The 13631-nt window shown below is 39.3% G+C and overlaps 2 protein-coding genes across 2 annotated transcripts in view; one reads left to right on the top strand and one right to left on the bottom strand.

The window, feature by feature from the left end:
* The window catches only part of mipol1 (mirror-image polydactyly 1), a 55413-nt gene extending 50543 nt beyond the window's left edge, over nucleotides 1-4870 (top strand). The window contains exon 14 of the mRNA XM_079458308.1: nucleotides 4302-4870. Coding sequence (XP_079314434.1) covers nucleotides 4302-4368 — 67 coding nt within the window. The 3' untranslated portion in view covers nucleotides 4369-4870. The remainder of the gene's footprint in view (nucleotides 1-4301) is intronic.
* Nucleotides 4871-8845: 3975 nt separating this feature from the next.
* foxa1 (forkhead box A1) lies at nucleotides 8846-11585 on the bottom strand. Its single transcript, XM_079459285.1, has 2 exons — nucleotides 11402-11585; nucleotides 8846-10567 (listed from the first exon to the last, which is right to left on the bottom strand). The coding sequence occupies exons 1-2, from the start codon at nucleotides 11471-11473 to the stop codon at nucleotides 9335-9337; spliced, it is 1305 nt and encodes a 434-aa protein (XP_079315411.1). The 5' UTR covers nucleotides 11474-11585; the 3' UTR covers nucleotides 8846-9334.
* Nucleotides 11586-13631: the final 2046 nt, after the last annotated feature.

Genomic DNA, 13631 nt, shown 5'->3' on the forward strand with positions numbered 1-13631 from the left:
ATCTAAAAACATTATAATAACATGATGATTCTCAGAACGTTGGGAATTGTATTCCTAGTAAAACTACACAAACACTAGAAACATGAAAATGTAGAACTAGACGTGTAGTACTCCTTACTAGAGATAAGAAACACTGATCAAGATTGTTAGTAGTAGACAGTAAGTCAGTTCACTCGGTTTGCAACAGAGCCGGTGTGTGTCACAGTAGCTTGTTTGTGTACAATATAGTGCTGATTCAGACTTATGACCCGCCATCGTCCGCAGTACAGGGTTCAGCCATGTGGGTCACTACTGTGTACAGCATTCAGCCGAACTCTGATGTGAAAGTCCATCTCACCCCTCTGCCTCACGTCTGCAGGTGTTTCGGTGTAGTTAAACTGGAAATTCCCAATTTTCGGAGAATCATGTTATTCGTTACCCTAGATTCAAAGTTGTGCCTGGGGTTGCATGTTATTCCCCATTTTCTTGTGCACTTTGTGACTGTTACAGATGGCAACGGTTAAGAATTAAACGAGTATTCCGAATTAAACTTTTCATTGGCAATTTTTGTCAGTACTACAACATTAATTGGCTCTAAAGGCCATTGCACATTGAGTCCGAAATTTCCGAAAAAATGAATACGCAGGATGCGAAGAAAGTACCGTCTTTGGTTTAAGAGTTTTCTAGCTCAATTTAATGGTTAGAAACTAAATATGTTTGTTTAATTGTTGGTCATGAATATGTTGTATTATTTCAATCTTAGCAAGTGATTTTAAAGATATCGGTCTTTCCCCATTTAGGTAGATATGGGACGTACGAGGGAAGTAGCGGCATGGAAGCGTTGCAAATGGGTAGTTGACAGATTGATGTCAAAACGTGTCCTATGATATGATGGCAAAATTAAAATCATCTTGTTCCAGTTTTTTTATTTGATAATATAAATGACTAATTACAGAAAGATTCCTGACTCCAGTTTAAGGTTTATTTTGTGAAAAAGCGCAAGCGACTATGAACATGAGCATATATTTTTGTCCAAAGCTGGGGTCAGGCTCGGGATGAGAGGGCGGCCATGCCGATCACACCTGACCGTTAGCTGACAATCAGATGGATGCCCCCTGCTCACCGGGCGACTGGAAAGCCGCTGTGACGTGGGCCTCGTCACACCGTGGTGAGAAGAATGCAGGGGTGATGCGCTCAGCCTCCGGCAGTAGGGCACGCTAGGGTGGACGAGCCCCGCGCAGGCCCAGAATGTGGCACCTGAGTGCAGCACGGCAGCTCATTGACGGAGGAGCTGAGCTGAATGTCTAATGACCCGCTGAATCAAACTTGGCCGTGAGAAATGCACAAAGGGTCTTTTCATTGCTGCGGCTGGTGTGTCCCGGCATACTTCTGTCTTGCAGACTCCCGTGTGGGGCGCTTCTGTCTGGCACAGCGAGGGCTTACCCTCCTCACCGCCATGTTTATTGCTGATTCTGATTTCTCTGTCCAGCGGGAAACGTTACTGTTGCTGTTGTCAGATAAAGTAGTGTTCCAGTTAAAGGGATTGCATGTATTTTACTTTTTATGTTCAATTTTGACTTTTAACTACGTGGTCCATTTCTGTCCTTTTAGGAACGGTATGAAGTGAGAAATTCTGCTGCTTAGTGGCTGTCAATCATGGATGGGTTTGTTGACTTGTAAATATAAATGAACCTAGATTTCCAACTTTTGGACAGTAGAGAAAGTTTGTATGTTACAGTAACAGCATGTTTCATAGTATATTGAAGACTTCTCTGAAAAATCTTTAATTCCTTATTGTATGACCCCATAAAGGGGTTTTGTCAGACATTGTAGTGGCATAATTATAATTCATGTGTACACAAAACACAATAAAAAGGATCATATTTTTGTATTGAAACATGAATATGTTTTCACGGCGTACATAAAACATGCCATTGTTTAGAATTTATGCACGGCCGCTGTTTACTCAGAGCTGGAATTGTTGGTTTTGCGACTCTGTGAATTCTTAATCGGGATTTAGGCGTTCGCCGGCTCTTCCCTCGCGTGTATGTTTGAGTTTACGGCCGCTTTCTGCAAACAGTGTTCGCCAAATCCTCCCCAGCCCGCAGACACACCTCGGAGATCCTGCCACAGAATCGCAGACCTGTTAATTGTGCAAACACGACAGAGAGGCTAATGAATATATTTAAAACGCTCAGAATTTGCACACGAGGGGAGAGAGGTTTCTGTGCATGTTTATGAAAGCTGGACGGACGTGAGCGAGAGACAATTTTAAGGTATCTGTCGGCCTGTTTGTATGTTTTGGTGGGAGAGGATTGCGCGTTTGTTATATGAAGGCTGTTTGCTTATGTATATATATGCCCACGTGCGTGCCCTGTTCATTTAGCAGCGCTGACCTTCATAAATATTAGCCTGTTGTTTCGTGTTCCCTTCTCTGGTGCGTAGTTCTTCTGGGAAAGAAAGAAAGTACACGTGGTATTGCGGCTTCTCTCCAAAGTCCCTGTAGAAAACAGGTGGAGACTACAGAGGGAGCAGGGCTTGGGTCAAACCACTCCCATATGCTCACTTGATAAGAGAGAAACCTCAGTAGACAATATTAGCAGTTGCTTTGCTATGAAATCTGTGATAGAGAAAGCTCTGTTCTTTTGAGCCCAGTAGAGTTGTCTACTGTTATTCTATCATCAGTACCTGGCTCGGTTTATCAAACAAATTTGGAAAACCAACCTCTTATTCAAAGCCTTTTAACGCGTTTGTGTTATTTCAATTCTGATTTCTGTATCACAGAACATATTCTGAAATTTTAATTACATTGTTTGTTGTGGGTTTCTATGCAAACGTTACTGTTACTGTACTACTAGTCTTTAAACAAACCTCTAAAGGTTTTAGATTTCAACAAACCTCACTTTTTAGCGTTAGCCTTTAGTGCGTAACTCATATTGACCTGATCTGAGCCAAACAAATTGCTGTTGTTTCTATTGCGCTTTTCACAGGTTTGCATTTTTTGCAACGCAGATTTCCAGTGAATACATAATAATACAGATAGTAGCGACACATTTTTAAATGTTTTGAGAAGATAGAAGATAAACAAACGTTATGGCCCAAACTTAACTTCCGTTAGACCTCCGCAAGGAAACAATAACGGTTGAGTAGTTTTAAATTAATTTAAAACAATTAATATACAATAATAATATTACTTCAAATTAATATTCTTATAAATTCAATATAAAAGACATGGGTATATTATAACCAAACACAGACCGGAGTATAACTTCGGGCCAGCATGTGTGTCTTCTTAAACCGTCTTCTTAAAAATAAATATTTTTTCCGTTTGATGAACATTGATGGAACCAACTGTAATTAATATATTGAGTAATTGTAATGTAATAATATTTATACACTAAAAAAATGCATGGTTATTTTCAACCCAGCAAGAAAGGAACAAATCCAGCCACTGGGTTAAATTAACCAACAAAAAAATATATTTGAACCAGCAATGTTAAAACAACCAAGCATTTTGGGTCAAAGCGAACCAAGTTGGGATCATCCCTTTTTGACCCAATGCTGGGTTAAAGATAACCAAGCATTTTTTTTATAAATTTTGTGTATTACGTTTCTCTTAAAAAAACTAGAAAGATGATTCAATTGATGACGTCATTGATCTATTATGAAATGATTAGAAAACATTGGTTGGGTATCAACAACTCGCTCTATAAAACCCTAATTCTTAGTCCAAAGAACTTAAAACTTGAAACATTAAAGACATCAGCTATAAATGGAGAGGTGCTGACTTTGTGTTTTGAATATTATAAGGAGCGTATATCGTCTGATACCTGCATGTACATTACTGTCAGATGTGAGGTTTGTGAAGATGCATGTGCTCTCTTTTTTTTTTGGCTGGAATCAGCATTTGTTTGTATGGAGAGAGAGACAGGCCCGTTTTCATGTCCATTCTTCATTTGCTCCAAAAGAATCCCTTCACCCAGCCAGAGCTTCCTCCATTTCCACAGTCTTTGGGATCATCGCCCTCATAAGCACAGGTTTACTCACCCCGACCAATCACATGACACCACGCGCGGGGGCTTCTGTTTGCCAGAGTAAAGGCAGGCGGATATTCTGAGGATTTGGGCATTGACACCAGCATGGATGTCTCACCCACTTTAAGAAGCATCTACATCCCCTCTCTGCCTTTCTCTGCTCCTCCAGGAGCGCCCTCGTGTCAGGAGAAAACAGCAAATAGCTGTCCGGCATTTGTCTTGCACTTCTTTCATTGGCTCAATCACTTATTTCTACTTTCTGTCTCTCGCTGTGTGTTTCTTGCTCAGGTTGGAACGGCTGGTGGAGGTGTTAAGGAAGAAAGTTGGAACCGGCAGCGTCCGCACAGTGATCTGACTGACTGGCCGTAGGGCGACCCGAGCAGACGGCCACATCTGGTGACCAGGCTGCAGCGTTTAACTCTGAGCAAACAGCCGAAGCCCGGCTTGCGCAAACACAGGCTGAGAAGTGGCGTTCTGCCTCTCAGTCCTGTTCTCATTGCAGAAACTGGATCGTAAATGTTTAACTTTATTCACTCTGCAGTCACCAATGAACATTCCTCTGTCAGCCCTTTAACACTTACACCTTTCTGCTCCTTGGGTCGTTTTTATCTTATGATGTCAGGTCAAGTGAAGCAAGGGAAATTGACAATTACTTGGTCAGTTTCCTTTTAAATCCAGCTATTTGATGGAGCACGCTGTATTTTTTTGTAAAATTGGTTTAAAAAATGACAAACTGATATTCAGGGATTTCATGATTATGTTTTTCTTAATTATTGCAGGAAAAATTGACAATGCAGGAGCAAACCCAATCAGTATTTCTCATACTATTAATTAAAAAAGGTTTTTGTGCTCTTGAATACGTTTTTCTTCCCATTGCATTATCACCACAGTGTTGAATGAATTCTAGGTACTGGCATTCTTAAAAAAATGTATATAAATTTACAATTTTAAATATCCTTGCTTAAAGGTGAAATGGACCCGAAATATAATGAGCCCTATTAATATTCTAGAGAATATCCATTTAACACCCTAGGCTATTATTTATTTAAGATTTTACGTTATAATTAAGATCACTGAATCAAGGGTCTTTTGGAATACAAAATCTGCCTTTAAAATGTCTCGAATTATTATTTGTGATTTACTAATGTTCACCAGGCGTACTTTCTTAAATCACACAAATTTAACTCCATTAATGTCGCAAATAATGTTTATTTTAATTAAGAGTTAATTTGTATAAGAAATGCAGGAATTGTTTTTCTTTCGATACCTTCGTTGTTCTTGAATTTAACAATATTGTAAAATCGTTTAAGGTCGTATCCTCACAAAAATTATATGAAAATATATTTAGTCACGAAATTGGTGTTAAACCTCAGAAACAACATGTATGTGCGTTTTAACAGTAAAAACGCGCAAGTTGGCTGAACTAACGCTGATGATTATTAGCATCTATTGTGCTATTGCTCTTTTATGACATGTCGCTTATTGCTCCCCGAACTCTTTGTAAGAGTTCAAAAAAAGTAATTGTTTAATAGTGAGCTTCGCATGGTGATCATTTAGAAAAATATAACGGGACAGCAAGATCTGTCGACGTTTACCACCCTATATACACCAAACAATTAGGCCTTTATGATTCCGGTTTGTTTCCCGTCCGTCCTTCAGCAGAGCTCGAATGGTGACTGCTGTTTTGATCGATTATGTACTCAGAATTATGTTAGATGCACCGGTGAATAAAGAAAAGACTGTTTAGGCGAGACGTGCTGAGTTGCCCTCCCCTCAAATAAATGCCCCGACACCAAGACAAGCTTGTCGATTTTTCTCCTATAGGTTACCGTGGAGATGGCGCAACCTGGGTGTCCCCACACGTCCCTAAAGAAAAGTGTTTTCCTTTGATAGTGCTCCAACTTTCTTTCCCCAGACGAGATGCGTTATTTGTTCGAGACGTGCATTCGTAAATGATTTGTTTGAGGTGTGCATGTTTTTAAAGATTTGTTTGAGATGCATGCTCAAAGTGGGTGTGAAGGCTCGAGTCTGTGTTTGTTGGGGCATGTGGAGTGAAACGCCCGATTATCGCCCCCAAATTCAGTGTGCGTGATCATCGGCTTACAAAAAAACTTTTATACGCTTTAATTAAAACCGTGTTTCGGCTGCACATATTGAATGACCCCCAATGAAAAGCGCTACTGATCCTGTTGCTATAACGACACCAAATATTTTAAAGCCTCCCATCCCTCGCTTTCTGTGTCCAACCTTTTCTTGGTTTTCTAGGACATTTCGTTTTTGCGCGTATTTTCTACAACTCCCTTGTCTTGATGCATTTTTTACAATGAACCATTACTGCGCAAACGTGTTAGGGAAAACGCATTAAATTATTGCGCATTATTAAATTAACTTAAATTTGTTGTGCAGGTTGATCAACTGTATTCTTTCTAAATTTGTTAATAAAACGAAATTAGGTTCTTTTTGGTTCATTTTACAGCTTTGCGGGTTCACATTTAAGCTTGACCTATATGCTTTATAACTAAATGATAGACTTTTTGGCTTTTACGCGCTACAGTTTTCCACTGCGTTTAAAAAACACTTAACATTATTCTTCAAAATATCCATCTGCTCTTAATAAATATAAAAATATAAGAAATTCTTGATTGATCGTCCAGTGAAACTTAAAAAACGGTCTCTCTCTAGAATAATGAAGACACAAACCACTGAACAGCGCGAGGGGAGTGCGGGACCACCAACCTGACTTGTTCGATGCATATTAGGGGGACACAAAGCCCTAATAAACTTCTCCCGTATCATTTTTAATGGAAAACCAGCTGCTTCTAAAGCTGATTTCGGATAGAGATCTCTCCCTCTTCTCACTGGCCCTTTGAAAGGTCCTTTCTTTCGTGCGTGTGATTTTGAAGGGGTATTGCTTTGCTCTTTTCGTTGGCCAAGCACAATTGTGTTATTGGAGATAATTAATTCAATCCCCATCAGAAGGTATTAGGAGCGCCTTGGCCCTGTAGTGCTTTTCCAAACTGCGCATGAAAAGAGGGAGAAGAAAGGTCTACGGGTAGGCCCGCTGATGGTCGCTTTGAACTAAAGGGCCATGTGTATTGTTGTCGAAATTTTTGTCCATAAGGCTGTAGAAAGCGCCAGAGCTTTTGATGGGCTAACGAGAAATGCCACATACGTTTGAAAACAAGGCGCTTCTGAAACCTCGGCCTTGGACACTGCCCGCTGATAACATATGTTATGCCTTAATAACGTCTGTCCATTTAAATAGTTGAGATGTGCACAAAATGCATGAATGCATATCATCCTTCGCGTTTCCAAATGCATATAAAAACCCTCATCTTAAAACGTTTTCTTAAGAATAATCTATGCGCTACCCAAATACATTTTTAACAGAAGCGCAAAATAATGTTTCCCGTTGACAAAAAAATAAAAATCGTATAATGTGTGTTGACCGACCAACATTATCTAAACATAATTGTGGATATAATTAAGACAAGGTTTTGATCATACATGATGCAAATACACATGATCTGATCAAAGCGTCACAGTAGTCTGCTGTGTGATTTACGAACTTGATAATGACCCTTTACAATGTGTATTTTGTAAATGTGCGCATCGCCGAACAAAATCTAATTAAATAAAAAAGTATCATTGAAGTTGTTTGTATTGATCCTATTTTATGTAATCAGTTAAATTGTGTAAACATGATACACATTTCTGATGATAAAATGTTAAACAGTCTGTTTTAAAATACACTTTAATTGTGTCTCAGCGCTTCGGATTTCTTATCGTGCGCGTGCAGAGAGGGTATAGCAATTTATATTATTCAAACATGCCATTAAACGTGTTTTTTATTTCCTTAATTCTTGTATCGTTCAATGTTTTAATGCATTGTAATAATACCTTTTAGTAGCCTATCAATCTGCGCAATTCACTTGACTTCCCTATAGATTTCCTTCTTCCGTCCTCGTGCCTAATTCGATGTCGATGTTTGGAAATTTTGTCTGTAATCTTTAGTTTTAATTCGAAAAGAAAATATATATAAAAATAATCTGAACAATACAAGTCATAATTGAGTGTTGGGAGGCGTCAGATCGCTTTAATCTTTAACGTAAAACGATTTCTTTAGCCTGAAGTCAATTATCCATTTTATTTACGCATCGGGGGGGAATTACACGATAATTAACTGAATTTCACGGATACTCAGCCAAAATGCGTGTGTACAAAATACCATGATCAAAGTCAAATCTGTTCAGGTTCACGTGCCCATCATGTAGGTTACGCTTCACAAAAAGATGATTTGGCCTCTTTATGATATTGTTTAAAATCCCATTTAAAACGCGATCGGATCTATTATGAAGCGAGTCTTTCAGCCTGCGCTTGTGTTAGACTTGGATTTTCTCTTGGTCTTTTACCAACATCGTGTCCTAAACCAGACGAGCTCAGCCAAAATCTGCTCCAATAGAAGACGGCATATGAAATAAATTAAAAATAGCCTACATTAATATTTTGTTTAAAATGTGACTAGGCTATCTTATGATTGTATCTTGTGTTTAAGCAAGTCATTATTAAAAGGACAAAAAAGCGCAAATACAAAAGAATAAAATAATAAAAGGAAAAAAACAAATGCTTTGAAACAATGCTGATCTGAAATGTTATTTTTAACAATTACATCGTAAATAAAATAAAAAATAAATAAAGTCTGAAGTTTGTTATTTGATAAATCACAATTCTAATACATTTAAAATTCAGTTCTATCAAGGAAAATTGCTGGTCGCGCACCTTGACACCTTTGCCGTTTTTTCATAGAAATGTCACAAAACACTGTCATTCTTGCTTGATTTAAGAAATACATATTTTATTCAGAATGCATTTCCACCTTGGATTAATTTATTTCAGTACAAGATTGGGATTTAAAGTGTTTTTGTCAAAACGAGGTAAATAAACCCCAAAACAATTTCAACATTCAAATACATCTGCAACAGACGGGGCATGGCTTTTTTTTAACCAGCAACAAACATTTTTTTTCTACAAGACCAAAGTTGACCTTTCGTGCACGTTGTAACACATGGACATATGATGGGGAACTACAAGTTTTGGGGATTACAACAAGTATTTTTACAAGCTCGAAATTATTTTAAATACAGTAGCAATGATTTATAACTGGGATATACAATCATTCAATGGGAACACTTTACAATATTTTATTATACACATACACATTTCTTTATGCTTTAAAGTAACAGTTCTTTATGCACCATGCAGGTGCATGCAAAAAAATAAAAATAAAGTTTTTTTTCGTCGACAGCTGGTGAAAATGAAAACTAAGACGTATTAAGAACGGGCCTGGAATACACACCTTGATAGTATGAGGCCTCTAAAGCCGATGGGTCCATGCTGGCTCTCCCGGCCATGGGAAAACTGGACGACATCCCTGAGCCGTACGAGGAATATTGCAACGCTTGTTCGTACGCTTTCAATTCCAGTTTATGCTGTTGCTCTGAGGAGGACATTAAATTATTGATGGAAAAAGGGTGATTGAAGGAGTAATGGGGGTCTCCCTTGAGGTGCAGCTGCGACTCGTGAGCCATTGAGTGAGGGGGTAAAGGTATGGAGGACAGAGATGTGGCCGAACTGGACACGGGGTGGATCTGTGGGCCGGTGCCTTTGAGTTCGGAGTTGATGGTGCCGCTCCTGTGGTCCAAACTGTGAGGACTGGACGAGTGGTTCGAAGAGGTTAAAGAGCTGGAATCCATGTGCACGGGTTTGGTGCTGCCACTGTCGCTCGATGGCGAACCCGAGCCGCTAGTCTGGTCCCTCTTTCCATCGGAGCCTTTACCCGACCCCAACTTCTTATCGCATTTAAAGCGTTTTTGTCGGCGCAGATAACAGCCGTTCTCGAACATATTCCCAGAGTCAGGATGCAGGGCCCAATAAGAGCCTTTTCCCGGTTTATCCGGCGACCTGGACACTTTGATGAAACAGTCATTGAAAGAGAGCGAATGCCTGATGGAGTTTTGCCACCTTTGTTGATTCTGACGGTAGTAGGGAAACAGGTCCATTATCCACTGATAAATCTCACTTAAAGTAAGCATTTTGCTCGGTGCCTGTTGGATAGCCATCGTAATGAGAGATATGTACGAGTAGGGTGGCTTGGCATGCGGGTAACTTCTTCTGAAGGTCTTGTTGTCTCTGGCCCTGTTCAGGTTGGTCTGCGTGTATGCCATGGTGCTCATAGTGGGACTCATGTTGGAGTAAGGGTTCAGCGCGTTCATGGAGCTGTGCTGAGCTGTCATGGCGTTTATGTTGGACGGGCTGAGAGCGGTGCCCATGGTCGACACCCCGCCGCCCATCCCGTTCATGGCACCGGTGGCGCCCGCGGTCATTCCCGCCATGGTGCCCGGGCTCAGTCCGGCGCCGAGAGCTGTGTTCGCGTAAGACATGTTGAAAGAGCTTGAAGTCATATTTCCACTGGTCGACATGCTCATGTAGCCGTTCATATTGTTCATGGAGCCCAGCCCAGCGTTCATACCGCTGTTCGCCATGGGAGAATACACCTGAAAGGAAATAAATCGTGCGTTTTATTACTGTTATTTTTGTTAAATAGCCTTTTAATCACGAGTATGTAGGCTATAGCCTACTTTAATCCGTGTATTTTACCAATCGACAATGTTCTGTAAATATGCGTTTGGCATTTTTACACTTTAACAAAAACGTTTTCCCACAGAATATTATAAAACGCGATAGGCAAACAATTAACGCGATCGTTGTGCACGACACCAAATCAAATCGGATTTCTTAATTGTTTTAGTTTGATACAATCTGGATAAATCCAGTTGTGTCTCGGTCCTTTAAAACTTTAAACAATGTTGCACGCACAAACGATGCATAACAATTGACAAACAATTATTCGATTAATTGTAGAAACGAAGAGTACGTCTGAAAGTGACAGCAGTTCTATTTAATGTAGCCTAATTTTCAAATGTCAAAATAACCAAATTGCACAATAAATTACTCATATGTACCTCAATAATAAATGGAAGAAATCGATTATTTTAATAGCGCATCATTTAAAATGATTTTAACCGCAAATTAAATTTCTTCAACTCTTCGAATAATACACCAAATTGACCCATTTCCAACGGGATCACTGCTGCCACCAAGTGGGTTGATCGATTATCATAAATGTTCTCCGCTTCTGACAGCAACAAACAAGTTATGGATAAACATTACATTTCATTCTTTCTTATCAGCATTTCTGTGTTTGTACAGGGAGACTCTTTCTTAAAACAATGCTGCGATAATGCATTATATGCTAAATATTTGTTCGCCCATTCAAAGTTTTGTCTTTTCCAATTGCTCAGATTCATGAAATGATCTTTTTCTCTTACCTCTTGTGCATCGTTATAGTAGCTGCTCCAGTCTGAAGTTTCGTGTCCTTCCATTTTCACTGCGCCCAACATAATGGAGGAAATCCGCAGCTCGTCCACATGCAGTTCGCAGACCCGCAGCGCGTGTGTGTGTGTGTGCGTGTGCAGAGTGCGCGCAATCACTGACGGGATGTTGCTCACGGCTTTGAATAAAGTGTGGAAATGTTGGGACCGCATTGGAGATCTTCCCCTGCCTGTTACGTATACGGTACAGCCCACTTTCCAAGTCTCATTTGCCGGATCTCTCTAATTCCAGGAACACCTCTTACTCTACTGTATTTAATAAGGAAAAACAAGCGTGTTTTATAGCGCACGTGGCTGTTTAAAAGTGAAACACTTTTTTACGTTATTTATGTGCCATGTAATGTCCTCTTATAGTAAATGCGTAAAGCGCTAAACATTCACGCCACATTTGTCTTCATTAAAACTAAATGATGCACTTTGTAGATGCACAAAGATATGCGCTGTGAAATGTTGAATACATTGAATGCATTTGCAATGTCGGAGAACTTGTTAGTATTAAAAGTCTTTATGAAGCATATCAAATATTATAAGCAAATGCGCATTCAGTTATAGCATAAATATGAATAGAATATTTGAAGTATCATTGAAGATATGAATAGTTCTAAGAGGGCCTACAGAAATAATGCATTGCACTTTTCTTTTTAAGCATTTTATATTTAATAATGTTATTAAAATAAGTTGTTATTTCATATTTAATAACACCGCCATTATTAATAGGGCCTATTACTTAAGTGGGAATAACTTTCATTTAACTAAACAATTTATTTCGATTGTGGCTCGTACGGAACTGGAAACCCCACCATCTCTCCCTCCCTTTATTGCTCAGATAAGGTCCCACATCTCACTGTACACCTGCTAATGAGCGAATGACAGCGCTGATCATCCACTTACACGGGATTATCACCAGTGATCTATGACACCATTAGAGCACAGATCGATCTCTCACAGGACGCAATGAAATGGCCCTTGAAGCAGGAGAACATTAGACCGTGTCAAAGCTCCCACGAGGGAGGCTGAGAGAGCATTAATATCAGGCAAGAGTTTAACTGTCTAACCATTTGAATGCATTCAATAAATGCTTTAAGACAATGTTTATTATCGTTTGTTTATTAAGGCTATTTTATTGTGCATTATATATCGTAATTATTTATATATGTATAAGTACTTGAGTGGAAAATACGAATAAAATAATTAATTTCACCAGTTTTGTCGCGCTTAATGAGAAAACAATGACAGGCGAAGACGCGTTATTGCTTATCAGTAAAAACGGTAGCGTACACAGAGATAAAGCATGGATAAACAAAAAATGATCGTAAAAACAATTAATCACAGCTAGTTAATGGTTAACTTAAGTAGCCTATTTCAGATTTGCTCGGTAGCTCTGGCACGCGCATAGGGACAGCCCGGTTGCTAGGAGACGCTGCTTGGCGTTTCTCTGTTTGAGTTTCTGAGGTAAAAGCTGCAGATGCATTTGAGCAATTTAGCAAACCCGTCACATGCGTTCGGTATGTGTGAGAAAGGTTAAAGTTCGAGAGGATACATTCCTGAAAAGGTAAGAACGTTTATAAAAAGTTTTTCGTAAATGTTTGAATGGCGACATGGGAAAACAACAACTTTTGTGCAAACAAGTTTAGCTAGCAGGCTAGCTCAGATTTGAAGTTACACAAGCGCGAACAAAAAGTTGTTTCTACTTTTTTGTTTTGAAGACACTCAAATACGTAATATGCAGCACACTGCAAGGATAAGCGATGTAAAATTATACAGGCTATTTTGTTTTCAATTGTTGATTGTAAAGATTTTCCAAGTATTTTTGTATTTCAAGAGGCTGTAAATGCTCAGAAAATATGGCAATCGAACCATGGACGCTTCATGTGATTATATATGAATATATTCGTTCAATATATAAAGGACTTTGTAAACAGTGCCAAGCTTGGCTCCAAACACAAGTTTAACTTTCTCTCTTCTCTTAGCTAACCGCCCTACAAATCCATGTTTAAAGACCTAAACTACAAGTGAGGCTCAGAAAGCAAGACCAAAGATTCAGTAAACACAATGCCTCTTCGTAAACCTAAACCAGGACATGAGATTGTCCAAAAGCCGGTCATTGCCTCTCTCGCTGGGACCACCAAAGCAGTATCCATGTCCCAGAGGCCTCAACCTCCCATTA

Source organism: Barbatula barbatula (genome assembly GCF_947034865.1).
Source record: "Barbatula barbatula genome assembly, chromosome: 6".
NCBI lineage: Eukaryota > Metazoa > Chordata > Actinopteri > Cypriniformes > Nemacheilidae > Barbatula > Barbatula barbatula.

Excerpts from the sequence above, each read along its gene's own strand:
- foxa1 (XM_079459285.1), bottom strand. The coding sequence starts at position 11,473 with ATGTTGGGCGCAGTGAAAATGGAAGGACACGAAACTTCAGACTGGAGC. Across the intron at positions 10,568-11,401 it reads ACTATAACGATGCACAAGAG|GTGTATTCTCCCATGGCGAA; the intron begins GTAAGAGAAAAA and ends ATTTCCTTTCAG.